Source organism: Macaca fascicularis, chromosome 20 (genome assembly GCF_037993035.2).
Source record: "Macaca fascicularis isolate 582-1 chromosome 20, T2T-MFA8v1.1".
NCBI classification, from domain to species: Eukaryota; Metazoa; Chordata; class Mammalia; order Primates; family Cercopithecidae; genus Macaca; species Macaca fascicularis.
In genome coordinates this window covers 64391645-64407540 of record NC_088394.1, presented here as the reverse complement: position 1 = coordinate 64407540, position 15896 = coordinate 64391645, and the positions used below count along the sequence as shown (strand labels likewise).

Here is a 15896-nt window from a genome sequence, read left to right as displayed (position 1 = left end):
GAACTCTCAGAGGCCTGGGAAACATTCAAGTTCTGATCAGTCAGACAATGGAATCCCTGCTGAACACCTAGGAGCTCTCAGGAGACACCCCAGAAAGGTTGCAGTAACTGTCTGGCTAAATAGCCTTAGAGCAGTGGTTCTCAACAGGTGATAATTTTACACACTCGAGACCAAGGAAGACATGTGGCAATCTGGAGACATCTTTAGTTGGCAAGAATGGTGGGAGGAGGGAGTGCTACTGACATCCACTGGAAAGAGGCCAGGGATGCCGCAAACCACCTACAATGCAAAGGACAGGGTCCACAACAAAGAATTATCAAAATGGCACTTAGTTGGAGAATGCCAAAATGTCACAACGCTATTGTTGAAAAGGCCTAACTTAAAGCTACTCTAACCCTGCCCCAAAGAAAGCTTAAACAAGCCCTGAAAGGATCAATCTGAACTGCAAGTAACCCAACTGCATGCCAAAGCTTAAAAAGCAAAAACAAAGTCTAGCACTCAACAATGGGGAAATCCCAATAGCCACAGCATCCAAACAAAAATGATTAGACATGTGAAGAAGGAAAATGTGACCCAGAACAGGGATAAAAATGAGTCAAGAGAACAACCCAGAAAAAATAAAGATGGTGGGAACAGAAGATAAGGATGTTCGAAAAGCTAAAATAAATGTGCTTACAGGAAACTATGAACATGAGAAAAAATGGAAGTTATGAAAAATAATCAAGTGGAACTTTCAGAGATAAAAAATACAGTATCAAAAATGAGACCAGGCACAGCAGCTCACACCTATAATTCTAGGACTTCGGAAGGTGGGAGAATTGCTTGAGTCCAGGAGTTTGAGACCAGCTTAGACAACAAACTGAGACCCCATCTCTACCAAAAAAAATTTTTTTAGGCTAGCCAGGCATGGTGGCATGAGCCTGTGGTCCCAGCTACACAGGAGGCTGAAGCAGGAGGACTGCTTGAGCCCAGGAGGTCAAGGCTGCAATGAGCTGTGCTCACACCTCTGCACTCCAGCCTGGGGGACAGGTCAAGACCCTGTCTCCAAAAAAAAAAAAAAAAGAAAGAAAGAAAGAGAAATGAAGAGCTTACTAGATATACTTAACATTAACAGCATATTAGACACTGCAAAAAAAAGATCAGTGAATCTAAAGTCCTATCCAAGAAATCCCTGTCCATCAACAGGTGGAGGGATAAACAAGCTATGGTTCATGTATCTAATAGAGTGCTGCTCGGTAATACAAAAGAACGAAACCCCAAGACACGAACGGTGTGGAAGAGCCTTATCAGCATCACGCTATATAAAAGAGAACACACACAAGAGTCCACACTTCTATGATTCCACTTCCTTGAAATCCTAGAGAAGCAAATCTAATCTACAATGAAGAAGTCTATGAGTGGATGCCTAGGACCAGGATATGGGGGGACTGACTAGAAAGGGTCATGAAGAATCTCTTTGAGCACGATGGAGATATTCTATTACCTTAATCATGGTGGTTACAAGTGTGTTTATATTTGTCGAAACTCATCAAACTAATGAAAATGGATATTCATTTAATGTAAATCATACTTCAATAATGTTGATTGTAAATGGAATGACTTGTAAACTTGTTTGTATGTTTTAAAGATAAAAAAGGCCGGGCGCGGTGGTTCACATCTGTAATCCCAGCACTTTCAGAGGCCAAGGCAGGCGGGTCACCTGAGGTCGGGAGTTTGAGACTAGCCTGGCCAACATGGTGAAACCTCGTCTCCACTAAAAATACAAAAATTAGCTGGGCATGGTGGTATATCCCAGCTACTCGGGAGGCTGAGGCAGGAGAATCGCCTGAACATGGGAGACAGAGGTTGCAGTGAGCTGAGATCCTGCCATTGTACTCCAGCCTGGACAACAAGAGTGAGACTCTGTCTCAAATAAATACATAAGATAGTATCTACTTCTTTTGTACGTTTCAGATTCTCCATTTAAAAAAAAAAATTGTTAAATGGGAGAATAATGTTGACCTTAGGTAGAAGCTTTAATTCAGAATGATACTGCATTCTTCAAAACCGTGGTGAAAAAGTCAGGCGCAGTGGTGCACACCCGTAGTCCCAGGTACTTGCGTGGCTGAGATGGGAGGATCACTTTAGCATAAGAGTTAGAGTTCAGCCTGAGCAACATAGTAAGACCCTATCGCCACAAAAAATTAGAAAAAACCCATGGTGTTATCTATAACTTCACCACGGAAGTTTTTCCTTTGCAAATCTTTCAACTATGTTTTCTAAGTGTCAGTGGCATGTGAAATTTTCAATGACTGAAACAAAGTTCTAGACTATAAAAAATATTCTGGGCTGGGTGCGGTGGCTCAAGCCTGTAATCCCAGCACTTTGGGAGGCCGAGGCAGATGGATAACTTAAGGTCAGTAGTTAAAGACCAGCCTGGCCAACATGGTGAAACCCTGTCTCTACTAAAAATACAAAAATTAGCCAGGCATGGTGGCAGGCACCTGTAATCCCAGCTACCTGGGAGGCTGAGGCAGGAGAATCACTTGAACCTGGGAGGTGGAGGATGCAGTAAGCCAAGACTGCACCATTGCAACGCAGCCTGGGTGACACAGTGAGATTCCGTCTCAAAAAAAAAATATATATATATATAAAATATATATAGATATAAAATATATATAGATATAAAATATATATAGATATAAAATATATAGATATAAAATATATATAGATATAAAATATATATATATAAAATATATATATATATGTGTGTGTGTATGTGTACATACACACATTCTGGAAACCTTAAGAGACAATGTAATACAGGAAAATCGTTCATGTTGTATGCAGAGGCAGGACGTCAGAACTAAGTACTCTCTACCTGATGAAACTCAGAGTTGAGCTTTGCACAGTGGCAGTATCACAGCCAATGAGGTTTATCGAAGGCATGATTATTGGTAGTTGAAACTCTAGAGTTGAGCCCCATAAGAATTCCAACTTGCTTAAAGCAAATGCAGGCTTTGTTTGCGTCTCCACTGCTGGACCTGACTAGCTCTAGTCTACTCCTTGCTGGCTAGTTTTAACTAGCAGGAAAATAAACATCAAGAGAAACCAAGTCCTTATTGAAGGGAGCTCCACACAGAGAGGCCCCATTTCTATGCTCTGACCTGGATTTGTTCCAGGTAACTGGAATAACCTTTTCCTCTCTCACACAAGGGCAAGCAAAGCTTTCAACACAGGATGTGTAGATCTCACCTGGACCTACAGTCACCTCGGTGGAATGCTTGTTGATAACCAAAATCTTATCACTAAAGCCATTTTTCTCCACAATCTTCACAGCAGCATCAGCCATAGGCTTGAAAACCTAGAAAACAGAGCCAAAACCCAAGGAAAAGTGAGCAATAAATTAAACAGTAGTCTGACCTTTAAGGTGAGCAAGCTATTGCTTGATTCTGGTCCTAAGATACGTAACTCAAATACTTTACTCTCCAAATATGCATCATGAAAAAGGGCTGAGAGTCAGCTGGCTTTAACTTGTGGTTAGGGCCTCCCATTCTGCGCCAGGCACAGCGGGGTTGCCGGGGATCCCGAGGAGGCTGCACTACTTAGCAAGAGCAGTAGGTGTCAGTGCCACACCAAGGGGACGCCAAAAAGTCAGGAAAGGGACTTGCCTTGTAAACCTGGGAGACGTGCTGTGCCCTCCAGAGGAGAGCAAGACTGCAGGTGTGAGTAAGCAGGTCATCCTCTAGGCTCAAAATTGTCCCAAATCCCCAATGTTGGCAGAACACAGCCTACATTTTCTTACAATGCAGCAGTGCCTCTTGTCCATGGGGGATATATTTTAAGACCCTTGGTGGATGCTTGAAACCTCAGATAGTACTGACCCCTATATATACCTTAATTTTTTTTTTTTTTTTTTGCTATGCATACACACATACTGTTCCGTGGTGGGCAGCTCTATGTAAACCTACCCCAAGAGGTCATGGGAGCCGAGAGGTTGAGGAAAGAGACTGGCAAATCCAGCTTCTCAGAAAGACACATTTTATAGGAATGTACAAACATAAGCCTTGTCTCGGGCAGTGAGACACTGGGCCCCCACACTGTTATGGCTCAGATGCAGGACTTACATACCACAGCAAATTTGACTAAGGGCAGGATTTATGGCAAGTATGTATTTATGATAACATCAAAGTTGTTCTGACCTGAGGGCAGGATTTACATCAAAGTGCATGAGAGTGGAAATTTTAGAGGCATTCCTGAAGCCGGGGTTGGTCAGAAGTCAGCGTGGAGGATTAGCATTCATGGTGGAACTGCTCCAGCCTCCAAGCTTACCTATGACCAGGTTTAATTTAAAAATTAGGCACAATAAGAGATTAATAACTAAAAATAGAACAATTACGTAATAATACTCAGAATGGCACACAATTTACAACTTACAAATAATTTCTGGAAGGCCGGGCGCGGTGGCTCAAGCCTGTAATCCCAGCACTTTGGGAGGCCGAGACGGGCGGATCACGAGGTCAGGAGATCGAGACCATCCTGGGTAACACAGTGAAACCCCATCTCTACTAAAAATACAAAAACTTAGCCGGGCGAGGTGGCAGGCGCCTGTAGTCCCAGCTACTGGGGAGGCTGAGGCAGGAGAATGGCGTGAACCCGGGAGGCGGAGCTTGCAGTGAGCTGAGATCCGGCCACTGCACTCCAGCCTGGGTGACAGAGCGAGACTCCGTCTCAAAAAAAAAAAAAAAAAAAAAAAAAAAAAAAAAAAAAACCCACAAATAATTTCTGGAATTTTCCATTTAATTTTCTTTTTTTGAGAAGGGTCTCGCTCTGTTGTCCAGGCTGGAGTGCAGTGGCATGATCACAGTTCACCGCAGCTTCCACCTCCCAGGCTCAGGCAATTTCCCGCCTCAACGTCCCGAGTAGCTGGGATTACAGGCATAGACCACCATGCCCAGCAACTTTTTGTAGAGGCGGGGTTTCACCATGTTGCCCAGGCTGGTCTCCAACTCTGGGACTCAAGGGTTCCACCTGTTTCAGCCACCCAAAGTACTGGGATTGCAGGCTGAGCCACCGCATCTGGCTCCATTTAATATTTTTGGACCTCAGTTGACCACAGATAACTGAAATCACGAAAAGTGAAACCATAGATAAGAAGGAACTACTGCTTTGGAGGCCCTCCCTTACCTTCCCAGCCTTCCTTCCCCTTTCCCCCAACAACCAACGCTCCAGCCACACTGATCTCATGATCACTAGGCAAGCCTGAGCCTTCCCTGTCCCAGCCCCACCTGCCAAATCAAACCCCACTTCCCAGGGCAGCATGAATCCCCAGTACAGAAATCCTTCCTGAACTCTTCGTCTCCCTGAACATAAATAAGCACCTCCAACTCTTTGTTTTCAATTTATCCAGTTTAGATTCCACAGCCCCAAGAGCTCTAGCACGTAAAACACACAGACTCACATGTGGCCCCTCACACGGAGTGGAAACAACAAAATGATAACGAGACTGATCCTGATAAGATTTTCATGTTTTCAAAATCCTTTTCTGTATTTCCCATTTTCTACCATGAATACCTATGTTTTTGACTACAATCGAGGGACAGATGCTGTATCCTTTCGTAAAGAGTACAAGTACATACATGAGCAGCTCCAGTTTCACAACTGATTAGCGTGCAGTACTTACATGGAATACACACATACGTTCTGCTAGAAAAATCATCATTATCTAGTTCAAATCATTTCTAGGATTTGCCTTGATGTTTTTAGATGTGGTTTGAGGGCCTTAAACCCTGATTCCCACCAATCACTTTGCCTCCACCCTGACAATATCCAAAGCCAGTGTCATCCCTCATCCCTGCTGCCTTCTGACTCATCAGTCACCTCTCCCTGAACCTGCAGGCTGGTACCTTCACACCTCCTCCTCAGCCGCTCAGGATCTCACCCAAAACACTACCAGGAGTGGACACTGAAGATGACTTCCCGACATCCACTCTGTCCTCCCTCTCCCCTGAAAACAGGTGAGGCTACAGTGTGGGGAACTGACCTTTGCAGTGGTGCACTTGTCTGAGCTAAGAGTAACTGAATCCCTGAATAAGATTTAACCTCATTCTAGCCGATGGTACCCCAGCAGAGGTTTGCTATAATAGAAATTCCTGGGAAAGTTAGTCTTCCTTTTAAAAAAGAAACAAGGCAGGGCGCAGTAGTTCACACCTGTAATCCCAGCACTTTGGGAGGCCAAGGTGGGAGGATCACCTGAGGTCAGGGGTTCAAGATCAGCCTGGCCAACACGGTGAAACCCTATCTCTACTAAAAATACAAAAATTAGCCAGGTGCAGTGGTACACACCTGTAATCCCAGCTATTTGGGAGGCTGAGACAAAAGAACTGCTTGAACCCAGGAGGCGGAGGTTGCAGTGAGTAGAGATCACGCCACTAAAAAGCAAAAAACTACCTTGTTTAAGTCACTGTAATTTTGAGGCTTTATTTCCAACTCAATCACTACAGGAACCCAGTTTTGTAGGGAAAGTATTTATATCATGCTCCCTGCCTGCCCCCAAAACTCAGAAGAATATACATAAAAATGTTAACGGTACTTAACTTTGAGTCAACATACTATTTTTATTTGGTATTTGCCAACTTTCCTACAATAATATGCATTATTTGTTTGAGAAAAATAACATGTTTAATTTTTAATTTTGGTTTTTAATTTTTCTCGCTCTGTGGGCTCAAACTGCTTCATGTTTTATTAAAGAGATGACAAATTGGTAAACATAAGAGAGCTGGCTCTGCAGGGACATTGAAGGTAGTGGTCCTCAACCTTGCTGCACATTCCAAAGTCCCAAGGCTCAGGCCTCGCCCCAGAAAAGTTAAATCAAAATCTGTTAGGGGTGGGGACTAGGCATAAGATTGCTTTGTTTTGTTTTGAGATGGAGTCTCACTGTGTCACCCAGGCTGGAGTGCAGTGGCACGATCTTGGCTCATTGTAACCTCTGCCTCCTGGGTTCAAGCGATTCTCCTGCCTCAGCCTCTTAAGTAGCTAGGATTACAGGTGTGCACCACCACGCCCGGATAATTTTTATATTTTTAGTAGAGATGGGGTTTCACCATGTTGGTCAGGCTGGTCTTGAACTCCTGACCTCATGATCCACTCGCCTCAGCCTCCCAAAGTGCTGGGATTACAGGGGTGAGACACTGTGCCTAGACTTTGTTTTGTTTTGATTTTTTTGAGATAAAGTCTCACTCTGTCACCCAGGCTGGAGTGTGGTGGTGTGGGGGCATGTATTTAAATACTTTCCCCTACAAAACTGAGTTCATATACTGATTCGTTGGAATCAACAAAGTCCCACAATAACTGGCTTAAACACGGTAGAAGTAATTTTTTGCTTTCTCACATAAAGTCCAAATCGTGGCTCACTGCAGCCTTGCCTTTCTGGGCTCAGCCTCAAGAATAGCTGGAACACAGGCACGTGCCACCATGCCCAGCTAATATTTAAAAGTTTTTCTGTGGAGATGGGATCTCACATGTTGCCCAGGCTGGTCTCAAACTCCTGGGGTCAAGGAATTCTCTTGCCTCAGCCATCCAAAGTGCTAGGATTACAGATGTGAGCCACTGTGCCCAGCCTGTAAGTATTTTCCAAGGCTCCTAGTGATTCTGATGTGCAGCCTAGGCTGACAGAGGAGAAAACTAGCCACTGGAGGAAGGAACTGTGTCTAACTCATCTCTATACACTCTGTGCTTGGCACAAAGAGAGCACTCCACGAATGTCTGTGAAGGAACAGATAGGTAAAGTCCAAGAGCATAGGAGATTTCCCATGCAAGATGCAGGACACACATCTGAAGGGGGTGACTTACCTCGATGGCATAGCAGAAGTCGGCGCCTGCTGTGACCGCCATCATTGACAAGAGTCCCGTGCCAGTGCCAATGTCGAGAACCAAGGCCTTCTGTCCTCTGTCCTTCACCCTGCTCACGGCAGCCCGGATACCTTGGTAGTATTTTATATTCTAAGGAAGACATGGCCGTCACTTACTGCCAGTTACTGTAAGTGGAAAGGTGCTTTGCAAAGTTCTAGAGTCACAGCTGGCAGCAGCCGTGCAAGTCAGGGCCCTGTGGCCTTTCTGGCCCCTGGCAGAACAGCACTGGCTGAGTTGGGCAGGCCTTGTGAGTCAGCCCTTTGCCCTTTATTAAGCGACTGTCCCTGCTCCTCACTCACTCTTCTATCCTCTACTAAGTGATGCCAGAGCCCTGTAAACCATGTTCTCCTTTTTCCAACTGTTAGGTTCAGCCAAGAGGAGGACCAAGAGGGCGACTGGAAGGCAGGAGGACAGAGTAGGCTTGCTCCTTTCTGCATGCTGCTGCTCTCATCAGGGTCCTCTCGGTAGGGGCAGTTAATTGCAGACTCCAGCTTCTCCCAGTGATCCCATAACCAGCTCCTTGGGTCCCTCAGAGCTGCAGCCGTACTTGGACAGTGGTCCACAGGATCTCTCCTCAATGCTTGTGGCTTCTGGAAACCCTAATCTTCTCATTTAGTTTCTCAGTCCTAGGCAAGGTAACTGTTCCCTACAGTCTCTACTGCTAGGTTACTCAGCGTTCCCATTTGCTTTCTAGCCCTCCGACAGCTGGGTAACCAGCTCCTTGCATTAAAGTCCCTCTGTTGCATATGTAATGTGGCTTCTATTTTCCTTTACCGACTCTTTTTTTTTTTTTTTTTTGAGACGGAGTCTTGCTCTGTCACCCAGGCTGGAGTGCAGTGGCGTGATCTCGGCTCACTGTAACCTCCACCTCCCAGGTTCATGTCATTCTCCTGCCTCAGCCTCCTGAGTAGCTGGGACTACAGGCGTCCGCCACCACGCCCGGCTAATTTTGTATTTTTTTTTATTAGAGACTGGGTTTCACTGTGTTAGCCAGGATGGTCTCGATCTCCTGACCTCATGATCCGCCTGCCTTGGCCTCCCAAAGTGCTGGGATTACAGGCGTGAGCCACCACGCCCGGCCCCTTTACCGACTCTTAACTCAGAGAGCTTGACTAAAAAGTATTTTCCCCATCAGAAAATAACTTCTTTGCATCTTGAAGATTTTTAGTTCTTCTTTAGTAATGTAAACAGATACATCTTTCATCTATAACAGTCTGACTCAATAGGCACAGTGACCCTTCTGTTGAAAATAGCTAAAGATGATGGAAAAAATATGTGCAAATCTTTTAAATAGACTGATGACCTGCCAAATTAGTAAGAAATATTAAGAGGCTATTAAAATTTAAGGTAATTTGTTAAATAACAGTAGACAGCTAATACAGAACTGGCATCAAAAGGGCGATATTCTCTGACCACAATGCAAAACAAATTAGAAATCTTAGTATCAGAAACACAACTAAAGAAAAAAAAATTTTCGAACATTAAGAAACACACTTCTAAGATAGGCAAAAGACTAAATCAGAGAGGAATTAGAAAATATCTAGAACTGAATATTCTTTAGAATTACCAGGCAAGGCCGGGCGCGGTGGCTCAAGCCTGTAATCCCAGCACTTTGGGAGGCCGAGACGGGCGGATCACGAGGTCAGGAGATCGAGACCATCCTGGCTAACACGGTGAAACCCCGTCTCTACTAAAAAATACAAAAAACTAGCTGGGCGCGGTGGCGGGCGCCTGTAGTCCCAACTACTCGGGAGGCTGAGGCAGGAGAATGGCGTGAACCCGGGAGGCGGAGCTTGCAGTGAGCTGAGATCCGGCCACTGCACTTCAGCCTGGGTGGCAGAGCGAGACTCCGTCTCAAAAAAAAAAAAAAAAAAAAAAGAATTACCAGGCATGGTGCGGTGACTCACAACTGTAATCCCAGCACTTTGGGAGGCTGAGGCAGGTGGATCACCTGAGGTCAGGAGTTGGAGACCAGCCTGGCCAACATGGTGAAACCCCGTCTCTACTAAAGATACAAAAAATTAGCCAGGTGTGGTGGCACACGCCTGTAAGCCCAGCTACTCGGGAGGCTGAGGCAGGAGAATCACTTGAACTCGGGAGGTGGAGGTTGCAGTGAGCTGAGATTGCACCACTGCACTCCAGCCTGGCAACAGAGGGAGACTCATTCTCATTTAAAAAAAAAAAAAAGAGAAGAAGAAGAAATGATGTTGCCTCTGAAGTAAAGCACAAAAATGTTTAGTCTGGGTGAAATATTTTTCACAGAAATATCTTATAGAACTATTTCACTGTTAAAGCATGTGCATTTATGTCTTGGATACCATCAGTATGGTACATTTATGTTACGTGTTTTTACCACAATTTTTTTTTTTTGAGACGGAGTCTCCCTCTGTCACCCAGGCTGGAGTGCAGTGGCAGCATCTCTACTCCCTGCAAGCTCCGCCTCCCGGGTTCACACCGTTCTCCTGCCTCTGCCTCCCAAGTAGCTGGGACTACAGGCCCTGCTCGCCACCACGCCTGGCTAATTTTTTTTTGTATTTTTAGTAGAGATGGGGTTTCACCGTGTTAGCCAGGATAGTCTCGATCTCCTGACCTCATGATCCGCCCACCTCGGCCTCCCAAAGTGCTGGGATTACAAGTATGAGTCACCGTGCCAGGCCTTGTTTTATTTATTTTTTAAGTTAAAAAAAAAATTGATGAACAGTATCCTCAATTGCAAACCAGGGATGGCACAGCTGTCACTTTAACGATGCCATTAAATTAGCTGTCACTTTTTAATGACCCAGTTTTGAAGATTCTACAGTGAAACTGGAACCCTTTTTGAAGGCAATGTGGCAGTGTCTATCAAGAATCACACCTATGTTCATAACCCTAGACTATGCCAAAGATATACGCATGGTAAATAAGCACATGAAAAGGTATTTGATGGCCGGGCACGGTGGCTCATGCCCATAATCCCAGCACTTTGGGAGGCCGAGGCGGGTGGATCACTTGACCTCAAGAGTTCAAGACCAGCCTGGGCAACATGGCGAAACTCCATCTCTACAAAACATATAAAAATTAGCCGGGCGTGGTGGTGTGCCTGTAGTCCCAGCTACCGGGGAGGCTGAGGTTGAGGGCTCGCTTAAGCCCGGGAAGTCGAGGCTGCAGTGAAGCCAAGCTCACACCACTGCACTGGGCAACAGAGGCCCTGTCTCAAAAAATAAAATTAAAATTAAAAATGGCAATTAAAACTACAGTGAAGGCCAGGTGTCGTGGCACACACCTGTAATCCCAGCTACTAGGCAGGCTGAGGCAGGAGAATCGTTTGAACCCAGGAGACTGAGGTTGCAGTGAGCTGAGATCTCACCACTGCACTCTAGCCTGGGTGACAGTAAGAATCTGACTCAAAAAAAAAAAAAGTTGAACTCACAGAAACCCAGAGAATGGTACCCGCTGAGGGAAAGGATCTGATGTTTCAGTTAGACAGGATGAATAAGGTCTGGATATCTGCTGTACGGCATGGTGAACTATAGTTAATAATGTACACTTAAAAATTACTAAGCGAGTAGATCTTAAATGTTCTCACCACACACAAAAAAGTATGAGGTGGTAGACATGTTCATTAGCTTGATTTAATCACTTCATACCATACACATACATTCATCACATTGTATACCATAAACATAGACAATTTTCATCTTGATAAAGCTGGGAGATTAAACAACAACAACAAAAAAAACAGAGCCAGAAGCAGGACCCAGCCTCTCCACAGATTTCCTGACCACTACACCTTACTGCCTCTCAGTGTCATTTAACATCATGACCCCCAGGGATTTTTAACCTTCTTGTAATCCAAGACTTCAAAACACCCCCACATCAAGATAATAGTTTCCTTTTACACTTACTCTGTCTTTGTCATGTAGCATATCTGCATAGGAGGACCTAAAAAACAAAAAAGACAGGTCAGCAACCTTTGCATGATACACATCAACACACAAGAGTATTCACATATATAAACACATTCCTAAACAGATAGAACAAACCTGTCATCTATTTTAAACTACTTTTTGTTGTCTTTTTTTTTTTGGGGGGCGGGGGAGGGTCTCACCCAGGCTGGAGTGCAGTGGCGCAATCTCAGCTCACTGCAACCTGCCTCCCAAGTTCAAGCGATTCTCATGCCTCAGCCTCCCAGGGAGCTGGGATTACAGGCACTCACCACCATGCCTGGCTAATTTTTGTATTTTCATTAGAGATGGGGTTTCACCATGTTGGCCAGGCTGGTCTTGAACTCCTGACCTCGAATGATCCGCCAGCCTCGGCCTCCTAAAGTGCTGGGATTACAGGTGTGAGCCACCGCGCCTGGCCTATTTTTTTGTTTATTTTTAAAAACAGGGTCTTGCTATGTCACCCACACTGGAGTATAATGGCTATGAACAGTCTCAATCATTGGGCACTGCAGTCTTGAACTCCTTAGCTCAAGAGATCCTCTTGCCTCAGCAGAACTACAAGCATCCATCACTGTACCTGGCCACTTTATTTTAATAGAGTTTTAAGTTGTTGTTCTCTAGTGCTGCAGAAAAAAGTCTCAGAGAAAGATGATCTCAGACCTAAAAATGCTCCAGTAGTTAGCTGTTGGGAACAGGCCCCAAAACTGGCCATTAACAAAATCTCTGCAGCACTGTGACATGCTCTTGATGGCTACCATACCCACACTGAAGGTTGTGGGTTTACCGGAATGAGGACAAGGGACACCTGGCCCACCCAGGGCGGTTTTCGATTAAGGTGTTTCTCAACTACAAACAATAGCATGAGCGGTCTGTGCCTCAAGGACATGTGCCTGCTGCAGATAACTAGCCAGACCTATCCCTTTGTTCCCCTGTTTTAATCTATAATCTATAGGAACAATGTTTATCACTGGCTTGCTGTCAATAAATGAGTAGGTAAAACTCTGTGGCTCTCCGCTCTGAAGGCTGTCAGCCCCGATTCCCACTCCACACCCTATATGTGTGTGTGTGTCTTTAATTCCTCTAGCACCGCTGGGTTAGGGTCTCCACTACTGAGCTGGTCTCAGCAGTTAGCCCTGTCACAGTAATTCCACAGCCACTAGCGTCCTGATCTTGTTATATGCTATACATTTTCCTCCTCAGGAAAAACTCAGACTCAATCTTCCTAATACTTGACCTAACCTTGCGTACATGTGTGCCTGGGGATAACCATTGATGTAATATTAGGGAGAGCAGCTGGGGAAAGAGAAGTACTCACATACACCCACTGTATATGTAACAGGTACCCCACTGGGTATGTTCACTTAACATCATCAGGGAAAACTAAGAGTTCACCAATACCGTTCTAAGGGGAGGAGAGTCACTTCTCCATATTTCCTATTGCAGTAATTCACACATTGAAACTCAGGCGGGGTCGGGATGAGCACCCAAAACTAGGCAGGCCCTCCCACGCTTTCTGGGAATTCTAGGGGACAGCTAAGGAGCTCACACTAAAACAGAGGCCCTCCCGCCTTGGGTCAACACCAGAATCACCAGAAAGCTTACTTGAAATGCAGAGTCCCCCACCCCCTGCCCCCCCTCCCCCCCCCCCCACACACACTCTCTCTCATTGAGAAGGCTGGGCTAACGTGCTCCAGGCAATTGTGTCACAGGCGGCCCACATTCCACACTTTGAGGAGCGGTGCACCGAAAGAAGGGGGATTTTTTTTTAAATGGCATGTCAAGGTTTTATATCTGAAGTCAGCTATGGATGCTTAACTGGAATGTAGTCATTTCTACCTCTGCTCACTATTTAAAAGGCATCTCACTCACCACCTTCCTGGTCTCTTCACACACTTGCTGCCCATCATTCCACTGACATCACTCTCGGTAACCGCCACCAGCTCACTCCTGCAGCTGATGTCAGTCATCAGGATCTGGGACTTCCCAGTGCCTCTGACCCTGCTAGACATTCCCTCTTTCTTCCTTTCCACGCTGGCCATCTCCCTCGCCCTTCTCCTTTTGCCTCCTCAGCTATTCCGGGATTCCTTCTTCAACCCTCTACCTTTCGTATTTCACACCCCCTTGAGAGACAGCAACCTCTCCCAGTTTCAATTCTAACAACTAGAAATTCTGTCTCTAGACCCAAAATTCTACCTGCCACTGGCATCTCTATGTGGATGTCCAAACTTAAACACCTGATCTCTATCGTGTTCCTCTCCCCCACGCCACCCATTCCTCCTGGGTTCTCCCTTGCAGTCCCATCCACTTTGTCATTCTAACCAGAAGTCGTTGTACTTCTTGAATCTTCTCTCTCCCTCCATCATATGCAGTGAGTTACCAAACTCAAGCTCCCCTGAGCTGTCTCCTCTGGGACTATGCAGCTCTGGGACTGTAATATCCCCAAATGCTCTCCTCTCCATGCTGCTCTCAGTGAGTGTTCCAAAATGCAATCCAATCCTCTTTCTCTCCTGTTTAATATATCACTTAGAAAATAATGTCCAGGCCAGCTGTAGTGGCTCACACCTGTAATCCCAGCACTATGGGAGGCAGAAGCAGGTGGATCACCTGAGGTCAGGAGATCAAGACCAGGCTGGCCAAGAGGTAAAACTCCCATTTCTACTAAAAATGGAAAAATTAGCCAAGTGTGGTGGCAGGTGCCTGTAATCCCAGCTACCTAGGAGGCTGAGGCAAGAGAATCGCTTGAACCTGGGAGGCAGAGATTGCAAGAAGCCGAGATTGCGCCACTGCATTCCAGCCCAGGCAACAGAGCAAGACTCCGTCTCAACAACAAAACAAGAAAATGTCCAAAATGTTTAGAAATATTTTAAGCTCTGGCCAGGTGCAGTGGCTCACACCTGTAATCCCAGGACTTTGGGAGGCCGAGGTAGGCGGATCATGAGGTCAGGAGATGGAGACCATCCTGGCTAACACAGTGAAACCCCGTCTCTATTAAAAATACAAAAAATTAGCCAGGCATGGCGGCAGGCGCCTGTAGTCCCAGCTACTCGGGAGGCTGAGGCAGGAGAATGGCGTGAACCTGGGAGGCGGAGCTTGCAGTGAGCCGAGATCACGCCACTGCACTCCAGCCTGGGCGACAGAGCAAGATTCCGTCTCAAAAAAAAAAAATTTTAAGCCCTAATTCTGCACCAGACACTGTATTACACTTAATCATCAAACAATTCTAAGATAATTGTATTACACTATGAGACAATGTATTATCATATTGAAGTATATATTATGTTAGATTAAGGCTCAGAGAAGTAACTTGGCCAAGAGAGTAGAGAAGTGGCAGAGCTCGGACTTAAACTCGTGTTCCTCTTCCTGCATTTTGCTACCATCCTTTACAGAATGACCCCGCCTATGCTCTCAGCAGCCTCTCTTACCATAGTACTTTTGCACCACACTCCAAACACGCTAAACTGCTAGCTGCTCCCCAAATTAGCCCATCTGTTTTTTTGTGGGTTTTTTTTTTTTTTTTTGAGACAGTTTCGCTCTTGTTGCCCAGGCTGGAGTGCAATGGCACGATCTCAGCTCACGGCAACCTCTGCCTCCCCGGTTCAAGTGATTCTCCTGCCTCAGCCTCCCGAGCAGCTGGGATTATAGGCGTGTGCCACCACGCCCAGCTAATTTTGTATTTTTAATAGAGACTGGGTTTCTCCATGTTGGTCAGGCTGTTCTTGAACTCCCGACCTCAGGACGGACCTCAACCTCGAACTCCCGCTCACCTTGGCCTCCCAAAGTGCTGGGATTACAGGCGTGAGCCACAGTGTCCGGCCTGTTTTTGGTCTTTTTTTTCCTGTTTGTGAGACAGAGTTTTACTATGTTGCCCATGCTGGACTTGAACTCGTGGGCACAAGCAATCCTCCTGCCTTGGCCTCCCAAGTAGCTGGGACCACAGGTGTGGGCCACTGCACCCAGTCACAAACTGGCCCATCTGAAAGCTTACATGTAATCCCTACAGCTCAGACTTCAGCTTCTCTTCCTTTAGAACTGAGAAATTATTCAAACATTACCTCCCACCCCAAGTCCAGCTGGTTCTTG

The 15896-nt window shown here is 45.7% G+C and overlaps 1 protein-coding gene and 1 non-coding gene across 18 annotated transcripts in view; one reads left to right on the top strand and one right to left on the bottom strand.

Moving 5' to 3' along the window:
- PRMT7 (protein arginine methyltransferase 7) overlaps positions 1 to 15896 on the bottom strand; it is a 47965-nt gene that overhangs the window by 25670 nt on the left and 6399 nt on the right. For 15 of the 17 annotated variants that reach the window (XM_045382700.3, XM_074027439.1, XM_074027438.1 and 12 more), the window contains 3 exons: positions 11775 to 11811; positions 7831 to 7980; positions 3235 to 3343 (listed from right to left, as the gene is read on the bottom strand). In XM_045382700.3, coding sequence (XP_045238635.1) covers positions 3235 to 3343; positions 7831 to 7980; positions 11775 to 11811 — 296 coding nt within the window. Of the gene's footprint in view, positions 1 to 3234; positions 3344 to 4181; positions 4312 to 7830; positions 7981 to 11774; positions 11812 to 15896 lie in introns of those variants that run through there. The other 2 variants (XM_074027441.1, XM_074027442.1) reach the window with 1 other exon arrangement.
- LOC123570752 (U4 spliceosomal RNA) lies at positions 2880 to 3022 on the top strand. The gene has a single exon (XR_006694996.1). It is a non-coding gene; the product is annotated as a U4 spliceosomal RNA (small nuclear RNA).